Raw genomic sequence first — 13339 nt, forward strand, 5'->3', positions numbered from 1 at the left:
AAATTAGAAAGTTCTGTGATAATGCAAATGCATTTTTAGCAAATTGCTAAATAGTGCAAATGCAAACAATATTTAAAGTCCTTGAACCTTCTCATATTTTATACTCTTGATGAAAACTGAACCTCTGCCCAAATCTAAAGACTTATGCAAGATTTTCTGTCTAAATTTCTCTGTCCATCAACTCTGGCAAGGTTTTGTTTACCACTAAAGAAAAATATTCTCACAGCATGATGATGTTTTCTCTATGTTTTACAGTGTTCTGGCTTTAGACGAACTCTAAACAGACTTTCTAATTGCTTTCGTCTGACAATGAATTTTATTTTATCGCTTGTCCACAAACCAGATACACCTTTACTACAGTTGGACCTGCCAACAGCTGGCATCTAACAGATAATAATGGAAATAGAGACGAACACTCATTTATTTTCAATTTGTTGTAGTTAGTAGACATCTCATGGCTTCCTCAATTTGCTCCTGTCATAACGGTGATCTCCAGGTCAAACAATGATAATCCTGGTTTAAAGCTCTGTCAGAAGTGGTCCTCTAGAATGATGGAGGTCTATTGTGAAAGTTTGCATCCTCATCCAGCTGACTGTGCTATCAGACTGACATCAAAGGCTCCTTCTAATTAGTGCTGGCAAACACAAAGCTTTGGCCTGGATGCTGGTTGTGTACTTGCTGTCACAGACAAACATCATCACCGAAGTGAGAACTCTTCACCAGAATATACAGCACATTCTGTCAGCTGCTTGATAAATCAATTCTGTCACTTTTCCTGATTCCACTTAGGCTTGAAATTGAGACTCAACATGGAGTTCTTTTTTCTTTATCTTTCATTTTTTTTTGTCCTGGTTTATTGGTTTTCAACGTGTCTGCCACATGCTGGAAAAGGCTGGTAAAAAAAAAGTACGTTGGTTTTGCTTTTCATTTGTTTATCATTGATTTTAATTTAGACATAATTTAGACTTGGCTTCTGTTTTAGAATACTGGTATGTTGATACAGGAACAATGTTGTTTTCCACATTTACTGTCCAGCATTTTATGCATTATGTTTACAATATGAGCGAGTACAGTGATTTTTACAGTGTAGTTTTATGCCTTAGAACACCATGGTGGAAAAAATGTAACTTAAATGGATAAATAAATGGATTTAGTTTGTCCTCTTTGAAACCCTGTACCAAAAAACATAGTCACATAATTGCCCTTATTTAAGATGGAAAACCATATGGTTGAAAACATGAGAGCCATTTCAATTTCTTTCTATTTATCTTGCACATTTTATCTAGGATTTTTTTAAAAAATATTTTTGATGAAAACATATTCAATCTCAACATTCATTCTTCCTTAACTTCTTATCTGGAAATGTTTGCCCACTTGTGCAAAAGTTTTTGAGCTATATTCAATTGTGTAGACAACTCTTGCTCAGCCCATTGATTTTCACAGATTTAGTTCTGGACTCTGGCTAAGCCACTCCTAATTTTTATTTTTCCTTCACTAAAGTTATTTTCATGTGGATCTGACTGTACTCTTGGATTCACAGTGATGGCAAATAAATAAATAAATACAATCTCTCCTCATTCCCAGCTTTCTAACAACAACTTGAATTCTTTGAGTCAAAATTGATTTTTTTTGGAACTGTACGTTATTGCATCCACTTTACTGAAACCGATTTCACTTGAAAAATATGCAACCTGGGAACATGATGCTGCCTCCCTGATGTCCTACTGTGGGCGTGGTGTTGTTTTGTGGTGTCATTTGTTTTGTTCCAAACATGTCTTTGGTGTAGTTTCATCAAACCATGACACATTCTTTCACAAAACTTTAGCCAGGACAGCATGATTTTTCTTTTCTTTTTCACGACCATCCTCTGTATCATAGACACATTGAGTGTTCAACACATTGTTGTTCCAAGCAGAATGCATCCAATGCTGGTTGGAAATTCCAGCAGTGTAGTTGATCTGTTAGTTTCCTCCCAGATCAGTTTTTCTTTTGTGTTTTCACTACTTTTTCAATACTTTAGGGAACACATGCAATTTTGTGGTTTCATTGTTGTTCCATATTTCCATTCATAACTTGTGTCTGTTTTCATTATGCCAGGGAATATATGGAATATTTATCAGACCTGTTGAACTAAGACAGGAATGGATTTTAATTTGAGAAGCAGGTGATATTAAGCACGCTTACCGTGCTTTTATTCTTCAGCATGCTCAGAAAGAAAGAGTCACAAAAAGCAGAGCAACTTTAGATAAATTAAAGCATGCTGCCCTCTTACACAGTAACCACCCTCTGTGGCTTGTGTATGTTCAAGCATGAAGCTGTGACTTTCATCCCACTGCCTACTACTCTATGTTTTCTGTAACCAAATTCTATCCGCAGCCCTTTAGCCCAATGCAAATTCAAATTCAAACCACACTACTAATGACATTCTTGCAGATTTATTTACTTTTTTTTCTCTAATTCAAGAGTCTTGCTGTGCCTTAGTGGAGACACAGTACATGATAGGCACGCACTTTATAGTGTTGGACCTGATAAGGCACGCTGAAAATCCAATAAAAAAGATGAATCAGCTCAGAAGTTTAACTGTAGATCACTTTAACATGTCAGTAAAACAAGAGATGGTTCAAGGAGATAAACTTTTAGCTACTGGGTCGGCAAGCGCACTCTCATGAAACACAATCTAGAGATCATCCCGTTCCCGTATTTCTTCTTATGTACTTGTGCCCGCAGGGGAAGGTATTTCTTTTGTTATGAAAATCTGCTTTGACATTCATAAAAGATGTGTTCACTGCTCCATTGACAATATGGTTTTGCTGAAAAGACATACTGACAAGGACTCAGTATATACAAAATGTTACATCAGAAGTCTGAGAAGTAACTTAAAGAACACAGAAGTTTGAGCACCAGGTTGACAAAGTAAAAATACGTTTGTGTCCGTAATTTTAGTTGTTTCTATGGTGTAAGTTTTTCTGTGTAACCTAAACAGTCATGGTGATACTCATCTCCTTTTATTAGGTGATTTGATCTGAACTTGTACAGATATTTCAGGAGCTGATAGACAAAGAAAGCCAATGTTGGACAGATTGGTTGTTAAGATTGTGAAAAGGTTTATTTACAGATCTCATCATGGGTCCATACATTGTATGTGCGTATATAGAAATATATACATACACGTGTCAATATTACATACATTTACATTACTTAGTCTTAATCACCACCCACTACACCCCTGCCTCTTGAGGTTGTAATCACAGAAGTTTACATTATTACATTTAAATAAATTCAAGAACTCCAACATTTGTTTGCCTCCTTCTTTTACTGGGGGGCAACAGATGCCATACAAACGTACCAGCAAGAGTTTGAAATTCACAGTATTATTGTCACCTCCCATAAATTTATGTCAAGTATATCAGCACTTAAATCCACAGACTTAATGTGTGAAACAGGTATAAAGATGTGTTTTTTTTTTTTTTTTTAAGTTGTATGTATCCAGTAGATGTCTAGATTAAATCAGACAAAGCAACAAGTGAAATGTATTAAGTTATTCAGATGTTATCATAGCTTTTCTATCATTTCTAATAGTGGCCAGTGATATTGAAAAATGATGCCTCAATGTGATACACTGAAAAAAAACCCCATCTATAACACATTTTTGATAGATCTAACTAAAAAATATGGTCTGGCAACATAAATGTGACTCTTCACTAAGTAATTTATTCGAGTTGTTACTAAATCAAACACATGCAAATATTATTTTTTGAAAGCCAATTAAAGCAAATTTAATGTTTATCCAGTTTAACTGATTTGTTTCAAAATTCTGAAATTTTGAAGTTTCAGAATAGCATACATAAGGCGCTCAGCAATGTTTAAATGTTTTGACTTATGTTTTAAAAAGGATTTCAGTATGATCTCCACAATATTGCATTTATTCAAAGCATAGTCTTTGAATTTATTCAAAGATAATAATAATTGCATAATTTAAATAATTATCCAATTATTTAAATTGGATAGCCATGCCCAATTTAAATATTATTTAGGGTAAATAACATAGCAATTGAGAAAGTGGAAAATATCAAAGCATTTTTTCTTGCTTTAAATCAGGTACAACCAAAAACAACCTTGCAGTTCACTAACTTAAGTGAGACATATTTGTTTGAATTTAGGTTTGTTACATAATTTGTTCTTTCACATTTCTTAATTTTATGTTTGATTTGTTTTCATTTAACAAGACTGACAAAAGTATAAATCACAAAGTATGCCCGTATGGTACGCTGTTTTTGTCCACAGAAGTTAGATTTTCTGAGTTCCCAGTTGCAAAAAAACAAGTCTGCCCAATGAAAATCATAATTTCAACTCAAAAAAGTTGGAAGTAGCTGCATAACCCAGAGTTCTATGACAAATATGGCTGCAGCACAGATACATTTCTGTCAAGCCTGCAAGTTTAAAATCTATGAGCAACTCTGATAGTTTGTCTCTCTTTAAACCACTCAGACTGTGTTTAAGGAGACACAAACAGATCACTCAGTACTGTAAAATCCATATCTCTAAACAAATTCCTTTATGATTTGAACATTTTCAGTGGAGAGAAATGCATAGCTTTGTCTTAGGTTGCCCATAGTTAGCACCAATCCACCTAATAATTTCTACCAGTTTTCCAACTTGCCACTAGAAAACACTCAAGTGTGATGTAATTTCTGTAACAAATGAAACGCACCACTACAGAAAAAATGTTATTTTATTTTATAAAATTGGTTTTAGCTTTTTCGTTTCAAATAAATATTGTTTGGGTTTCATTTGAGCTGGTTTAAATGAATCAAAACAAAACTTTTAATAATGACTAAAAACTTTCCATTAAACCAGTCCAGCTGTATTATAACATATAACAACATAATTGTTGCCAAGTAGTTCTATTGATTAATGCAAGTCAACAAGCTGTTTTGTTGTTTTAGTGCAGTTGTTTGTTCATTTGAAACTCCAGCATTTAGCTTCTATGACCCAAAAAATTCAGTTTAGGAGATCTAGCTACATGCTGGAGCAGAAGCAACCTTGATTTCAAATGAAACACTTGGGTCTTTCACTTATACAAAATGCAGTTATACTGTTTTTTTGAACAAAGTTGCTTTAAAGCAAAGCAAAGCTAGTTGCCTCTGATTATTAAGTGAATGCAAATTAATTCTAGCCTGCACTGCAACTTTTTACTTCACTTTATTTTGTTGCATTGCTCGTGGCATTTTGCTTTGCCATTTAAAGCACTTTGAACTTTGTGTTGTTGCTGAAATGTGCTCATGTCATCTATCATTGCTTGTGGCACAGTGAGACCATTTTGAACATTTGCAGCAGAGCCCGCAGCTGCATATTATCAGAATAAAAATGTGATTGTGATAGATACTGTCTGTGAATTTGAATTCTAATAGAGTTCTCAGTACACACATATAAAACCCACAATTGTTCACAAACCTTTAAAAATTGCAATAATTTACTTGACAAATTAAAAACGTTCTTTGACTCTCTCCAAAGAGTCATAAAGGAGAGTTTAAATGTGGAAGTTTGCTTTGTTGCTTGCTGCATTTGGCAGCATTTTCCTTTGGTGCTCTCTGTGGTAAAGTTCAGCTACGGGTTTTGGCTTTAACTCTCCCGGAGCTATAGGAGTTCCACTTTCTTCGAGCAGTTCAGTTCGCTGTTGACCAGATGCCACATGCGCATGAGGTCCGACGGGAGGAGCTTGTGCACCACTATCATGTTTTTGAAGAAACAGGGCTCCCGGTTCATTTTACTGTTTTTGTTTTTCACTAAGCCAAATGTCTTGAAGGCATTGTGTTTTACGGGCGTGACCTGCAGCGCTTCCAGGCACATACCCAAGAATACATCGTCAATGGGGTAGATCTCAAGGGTCTCTGCGGCCCAGTGAAGCCTCCTCGCAAGCATCCCATGCATGAGAAACCCCCCGCCTCCAGCATATGGAGGATAGTAGGTTTTATTATAAAGAGCATGAGGGATGTAATATTTGTTCTCCTTCTTACGAATGGGCTTAGCCTTGAAAATCACATCCCCTACCAAAAGGTTCTTATCATGGCTGCTGCCTTCTAGGAACTCCAAAATGTTCTCCACACTTACAAAGACGTCATCGTCCCCCTTGAAGACATACTGTACTTTGGGGCAGTAGGTGTGGAACCACTTGAGAAAATGAGTCTCTTTAAGTGTCAGATTGAAGAAACTGTCTAAGAAGTCCCACTGAAGAAGATCTCCATAGATATAGTTTTCATACTCTACAAGTTTTTGATGATTAGCTCTTTCTTCAACATTAGAAGGCGTACCAAGCAGGAACAAGGTTTTTATCCTCTTCCCGTTGACCACCTGCTCCTTACCCCAGGTTTTTCGGATTACTTCTCTGCGGTCATGCTGGGTGGCCACTGATTTAATCACCATGAGCAAATATATGTCCCCTGTGCACTTCTCTGGGTGGTTGAGAATCATAGGGAAAAAATGGCAGTGGCGATAAAGCATGAACTGCTGGAAGTTGTCCTCAAGCGCCCTGAACCAAGCCTGGCTTGACAGGTTGAGGTTGGCGGTGCAGTTGGAGCTGGTCACGTCCCAGTTACCGGGGCTGGTGTTGTCGGTAACTCCGGACTCCTGTGTGGTAGCCCAGGCTTTGACCTTTGGCTTCTGCCTGCCAGCCTTCCAGAAGCTCTTTAACTCCAGGTGCAAGTCAGGTCCCTCCTCTGGAAGGGCTCTGGGTCCATCTGCCTGAGAAGCGTGGATACGTGCCAGCCGCTCCAACTCAAATGGAGTCCCCATGTTGACGCTGCCCCTCTGGACAACGGTGAGCGCCACCACAGCCAGGAAGAACATGGCACACACCCTCTTGTACACTCTCCAGCGATCTCTCTTCATTCTACAAGGAAGTCAAAAATCACTGACGTTAGGATTTGTTAACAGCATTGAATAGTACATTTTGATTTGAAATGAGAGGATCAAACTTTTTTATGTCTGTGTAGATTTCAATGCCTTGCTTAAATACCAATTTTTTCACTTTAAAACCACAAAAACCCATCCACTCATGATCTTTACCTACGTATTCATGAAAGGTTGCAGTGGTTGCCTCAGGACACCTTGGACCTGGTGCCAATCACAGAGCTACACAGAGACAAGCAGACCAAATAACCACACACACTATACCTAAAGGTAATTTAGAGAGACTAATTCCTCACTAGATGCATGGAGTGAAAATGCAAACTCAAACTCCTTACAAAAGGCCCCAGTTCAGGGTTCAAACCCAGGACCTTCTTTTTACCAGACAACAAGGCTGTACCACCATGAACTCAAACGATAAGCTCCTGTGTATCTATTTATTTATTTCCAATTTTATAATAGACCAGCAGTAAGGATAATTGTCAGATACGTACATTTATATATGGTTATCAAAAATTTTTACTAAGAAAAAAACAGAATACTGTGGCATGAAGATTTGTTCAACCAAATTAATCTAATCTATCTGGATACAATTCGATGCAAATAATTCTCCCCAGATCAGTAAATCCATTCATGTGTGATTTAATCTCAGTATAAACAAGCTGTTCTGTGAAAACTTAAGAGGTTTGTGAGGGAACATCAACTACTATCACATAATGAAAACAAAGGAACATGCTGGACAGGTCAGGGATAAAGATGTGGGGCTGTTTAACAGAGACAGTCATACAAGCAATATCATAAGCCTTGAACATCTCACAGAGCACTGTTCAATCCGACATGTAAAATGCAGTAAGACTGGCAAAAATACAAAACTACCTAAAATGAAAGGTGTGGCAATAAGATTAGTCGGAGAAGCAACCAAGAGGCCTGTGGTAACTCTGGAGAAGCTGCAGAGATTCAGGACTCAGGTGGGAGAATATGTTGACAGGACAACTGTTATTTTTGCACTCCCCAAATCTGGCCTTTATGAAAGATCAAGACGAAGAAGAGAAGGCAATGTTGAAAAAGACCAAGAGACATTTCATTTGCAGGCCAGGAAAGAGACCTGGGCGCATTAAAGGAATACATTTGAGCAAATTATATCCACGTAGAAGAAAAACTCAAAAGTTCAGATCAAACTGAATCTGTTGTAAGACTTAAAAGGTTTGTCGATATTTTTCAGATCTACAAACCATTTATTTACTTCTTAAAGAAAATTGAGTTTTGTGGTTGTAATGTGACAAAGTTCAAATACTTATGCAAGGCATTGACAGCTTGAAAATAAAACATATTATGAGTCTCCGGTTTATTTGCAATAAATGTTTAACGCCAAAAAAGTTAGACAATAATATGCAAAGAAAAAATTAGGAGTATATTTCTGTAATAAGTCAACAAATACAACAAAACCCTAAATAAGGTGCACTTGATCAAAATCAGAACAAAAACAGAGAGAAGCAAACAATGACATGTTTAAGAACGCATTCTGTTTTACATATTTCCTCCCCTTTCGAACAATAACAACTAAGATTACCACAGTTTTTATAATCAGACCATATTATAGGTCTTCTGGAAGAACATGTGGAATGTGCTTCAGATTCTCACATTTCCAAAATGTCATCCAGGGGTCCCTCTATTCACGACCACTGAGACAGTGGGCCCCCTTACCTTTGAGAGACCCCTTCTGCTCCCTGCCTCTTAACCAGTTGCTGAATGTCAGCTCGGAAGAAAAAAAACAAACAAACAAACAAACAAACAAAAAAAAGCATAAAAAGAAAAACAAAACATAAAATCCGAGAAAAGTAGGAAGGCTGTATCTTTGTATCTGATGCTTTTTTTCCTAATGAAAGTATCTTGAAACAACAAACCAGGCGTGACTTTTTGACATTGCAAGGAAGAGGAAATTAAAATACTTTAAAATAGATTTAATGATAATTACAGATATTTAAAATTCATTCTTTAATCAAATAAAGAATGTTGAACACCTTTTCATACGTCATATGTGCCTTGTTAAATAGTTTTTAGTTTGATTTAACTAACGATGAGCTGTCCCAGTTTCATCTGAATGATTTCCTCAAAATATGGGTTGAATAATCATTTACATATTTTACACAACGTCATGTAACGGTGACTCTAAGCGAGTGAATTGACTGCTTTAACGCCAACATCATCACGGAAAAGGGGGAACAACTTACCTGTTCTGTCTCCTGCTTCAGACGATGAGATCGCTCTACCAACCGAGCAGATATTGACTATTTCTTAAAATACGAGAGGTTCGTGCGAATTGGTTCTGATTAAGGCGGCAACCGCAGAGAAAACAGACGTGCCACGCGAAGCCGTTCCTCTGTTCCTCTGCGCTCTGATGTCTGCGCACCGTTGCGCGGTCACAGCTCAGGAGCGCAGCGCAGCGCAGCTTTTAAAGGCTCTGCTCCGAGCGCGTCAAACAGGATGTGGAAAGTGAATGGACAGTATAGCCACGCAAGCAAGGCAGTCAATCAAAAGTCATGCGAAAGCCAAACATTCAGTATCTCGTTTGTACCGTTTAGATAACCAGAGAAGGATCAGCACTAACTAACAACCAGGAACTTAAACAGAGCCTTTTAAACACTATGGATCTTGATAAATGTATGGTCGACGCTATATGAAAATCTAAGCAGGTGGTTATTGGTGTGGCTCAAAGAGATGCATAATAATTAGTCACATTTACTCTGTCTGTCTGATGCATTTATTTATTTGCTTGTTTTTCTTGTTGAATGATCTGCATAGCAATAGTGTAACAGTAGAAAGGGTAACATTCATGCAAGAGTAGGAGGTCAGAAACATTCTTGTATGAAATAATGCCAGATATTTCATTGAAAATCTTCCCTCCTTTAGCACATTGGTGTTTTAGAACAGTTTCGAGGGAATCATAAATACAATCTCAACAGAGTAAATCAGCGCCTTGTTACCACTGTTGTGCTACCAGGCAATCAGACACTTTTATTATCATTACTCTGGCTTTACACCATTTACGTTTACTTCTGCTGTTGTTAGTACCACTACATGTCAGAGAGATGACAATGTGTTAAACCTTAGGGGACAAAACTGGCTGAACGTTGTATGGGGTTTTTTTTACAGCAAATTTCCCAGTCAGGCTCATTGTCTGTCAGCCACAGCACCATGAAGGTCACTGGTACATTATCAATATTTGATCTTTACTTAGTGAACCAACAGTGGATTCCAGAGTTCACATTTTCGACATGCAGATTTGTTGAGAAAACAGGAGCAGTTAACATTTTTGCTGCAGTGAAAAAACAACTTTCGTGAGTCTCACTGGACTAACCTGATGGTAGCAGAGGCAATCAGAGCTGAGCCAGGGGCAAAGCAAACACTCAGCCTTTAAACCATTGAACTGCTGTCATGTAGACATTGTGTCTTTACAACTAGCCCTCTACATTTTTATGCTGTCCTGTGAAATTTCAAGCGCTCTTGGGGACTCCAGGCCAACAGCGGTTCTAAGCAGCTGCTGCATATACTCTTATGGTTGGAGACAAATCTGTAAGTAATCTATGCCAAAAAATGCCAGTTTTTTTTTTTTTGCACTAGAACAGCTAATCGTGATCATGCCTGCCACTTTTAGAGCTTATGTCTGTATATCAGAATGTTTTATTTAGAAACAATTGACAATATCAATAAATGGCATATTTTGATTTTAGTCATTCAAGACAGCTCATTATCTGCTTATGGTATTTGGTTTTCCATTTTAAAGTGTCTTCATTCAAAAGAATTATTTGAGTGGAAATAATTCAGCTGCGTTCGATAACTAAGTGTCTCTCCATCTTTTTGTAGTTTCGGGGAGGAACATTAAAAACTCCCTCTGCTTCAAAACAGATTTTTTTTCAGTCTAACAACAGCTGTGATTCAAAATCTCTCCTTCCTCTCCATCTCTCTCCATTTCCTGAATCCAACCAGCCATCCTTCTCAGGGCCATGTGCATCCTGTTGCCTGCTGGTGATGTTTTTTCCCGTTTTGATTTTTTTTTTTCCACTTCTCTGCAGCTTTGCGTCTGTTCAGAAGAGTGAAGTGGTGATGGATATTAGGGTTCCTTGTACTTCCTTAGCTGATCAGAAAAAATTAGTCACTGAAGACAAACAAAGGCATCAGCCAATAAGAACAGGGAGGGATTTGTTGCAACATGACCCTTCCCAAGGATGGGTCAGAATCACTCTCAGAGTACTAGCTGATTGAAGCTCAACTCTTTTGACCATCTCCTTCTCCCGCTGGTGTATTCAGGGATGAGGCGTTAAGGTTATCACATGTGGAGGAAGACTTCTTCATACGGTCTTACAGACTCTGGTCCACAGAAAACTATCTGAATATCAGATTAACAAAGGTCACATTTGAATTTCAGCTCAAATTCTGCGACATTCAGCTCAAATTTGTAAAGACAGTGCTTTTAACATAATAAAGATTGCATTTCTGAATGCAAAACCTCTAGCAGAATTTTATTTTTTTACTTTAATTATTTTATTTCCAGAAGGTGTTCTGTGTAATTACAAGGAAAAAGAGGAGTTTATAACATGCTCTTGCAAGATTATCGTGGAAACTTTAGTTTTTTTGACTATGCTGACACTGGTTTTTGAATGTTCACTTCCAAAGTTTGAAACATTTCCAATAAGGTGATTAAAGTCAGACCTATTTTGCTTTAGATCACACTGTGTCCTGATTAAAATTACTCCTGTACTGGAAAAATTGATCAGAAGATGAGTTATGAATTATATATTTTCATGTACTTTTCATCTAGTTTTAATCTCAGCCACCCAATCTGGTGTCCACCTGTCAGGAATATTTTACAACTGAGATCATGAGTCAATTTCAAAGCAGTTAGTGATTGAAAACCCGTTTTCACAGCTAGTAAACCTTGATCTTCTGCCAAATGATTGGCTGTAAGCAGGAAACAGAAACTTAAGTGGTGGATTTTTTTTTCAGCACATTAAGTTGCATAACGTTCATTGTAAATTGTCCATGTTGGGACTCCTTGTTAGTCAAGCTTTTGTTCTTGAATGTGGAGGTCCATTTGACAAACAATGTCAAATGGACCTTGAACAGTTATTTTATTTATTTATTTTATTGGGATAAAGGCTCCTCAGAAATGTTTCTCTCTCTTTTCTATTTATCTCTCTCTCATTTATATTTGTGTCATTCTTATATATATGGGTTTTTATGCGCAACTTGGGTATTTGCCATTAATTGTACTTCCAGTGTTGTAGTTATCTTGCTGCACTGAGTAAATCCAGCAGTGAAGGATGTGGGTGAAAAACAAATATGGTAACACCCAAGAATCTTGCTGCAAGTATTTTCTCAAACGTATACCTGTAAAATGCCCCCTGTGGTTCTATAGGCAACTTCAAGCAATGGCCTCTGGGTAAATTTGTTCTTCTTCAAATTCCGAGCCCAATTTTGTTCTCATGTGTTGCTATTTTGTCCCTTTTCTATTTTTTTTTGGTAAAACATACCTATGTACTTAGCCATGGTGAATCAGTGCATCTTTGTAGTTAATTGTTGGTATTAGGGTGAAATGTGAGACTTTGATAATCAAACTAAAATGACTCCAGGTGACCTCCTCTTAGTAAAGAATACTTATTGGTTAACCATAACCTAATTATTGTAAAGTAACCTGAGTACAGTGAACCCCCGATATTTGCAGGGATTAGGGATTACGTCCGCCCACAAATAGCTGTAATCGGTGAATAATTGAGATCCCGTGTAAAATTGTTGAGAACTCCCAATTTGAATAAACAAACACTACATTTGTCTTAATATACACAAACAATTACAGCCGCAGAAGCGAACTGATTTTCTTATTTGCACTCCTAGAAGTACCGCAAATCAAAACCAAGGAACATAAATGCCGATCTTGGAACACCAGCCAAAAGTGTGTCAAGTAGCATTGTGCTTTTATGCTCTGTGAAAAGGCAGCTTTTCAGCAAAAAATAGGAGTCATGTTTCACAGAATAATTCCATAATAGGTGAGTCCACAAATGCTGAATTGTGAATAGGCAAAGGTTAACTGCAGATCATAGCAACTTTCTTAAATGATTGGTTTTCACAGCAGTTATGAAAGATCCCAAATGTGGCAACGTCAGTGCAACATATCTTCTAGCAGACAATGGGTGAAATAACCAGCACCAGTACACACTGAAGGTCAAGTATGAGTTGGAGGTTAGTGTGACCTCCAAGAAATTTGACGAAATGGTTCTCAATGGGAAAAAATCTGGAGTGTTTCCTGTAGGTCAATCTCTGTAACAGGCAGAGCAGGACTGATATTTTGGTTTGTTGTTAATAACTGATTGTAGGAAGATGTGGGAGGTGGACAGATTGACCGGTGCCTCCACTGCAGGAATTTGGAGATATTCCA

At 37.4% G+C, this 13339-nt stretch overlaps 1 protein-coding gene across 1 annotated transcript; it reads right to left on the reverse strand.

Moving 5' to 3' along the window:
- Window positions 1-2989: 2989 nt before the first annotated feature.
- Window positions 2990-9318, reverse strand: b3gnt7 (UDP-GlcNAc:betaGal beta-1,3-N-acetylglucosaminyltransferase 7). Its single transcript, XM_055020534.1, has 2 exons — window positions 9138-9318; window positions 2990-6889 (listed from the first exon to the last, which is right to left on the reverse strand). The coding sequence occupies exon 2, from the start codon at window positions 6886-6888 to the stop codon at window positions 5638-5640; it is 1251 nt and encodes a 416-aa protein (XP_054876509.1). The 5' UTR covers window position 6889; window positions 9138-9318; the 3' UTR covers window positions 2990-5637.
- Between the last annotated feature and the right edge of the window lie 4021 nt (window positions 9319-13339).

This window comes from Poeciliopsis prolifica, unplaced genomic scaffold (genome assembly GCF_027474105.1).
Source record: "Poeciliopsis prolifica strain line A6 unplaced genomic scaffold, Auburn_PproV2 SCAFFOLD002, whole genome shotgun sequence".
Taxonomy (NCBI): domain Eukaryota; kingdom Metazoa; phylum Chordata; class Actinopteri; order Cyprinodontiformes; family Poeciliidae; genus Poeciliopsis; species Poeciliopsis prolifica.

Coding starts and splice junctions, on each gene's coding strand:
- b3gnt7 (XM_055020534.1), bottom strand. CDS start 6,888: ATGAAGAGAGATCGCTGGAGAGTGTACAAGAGGGTGTGTGCCATGTTC.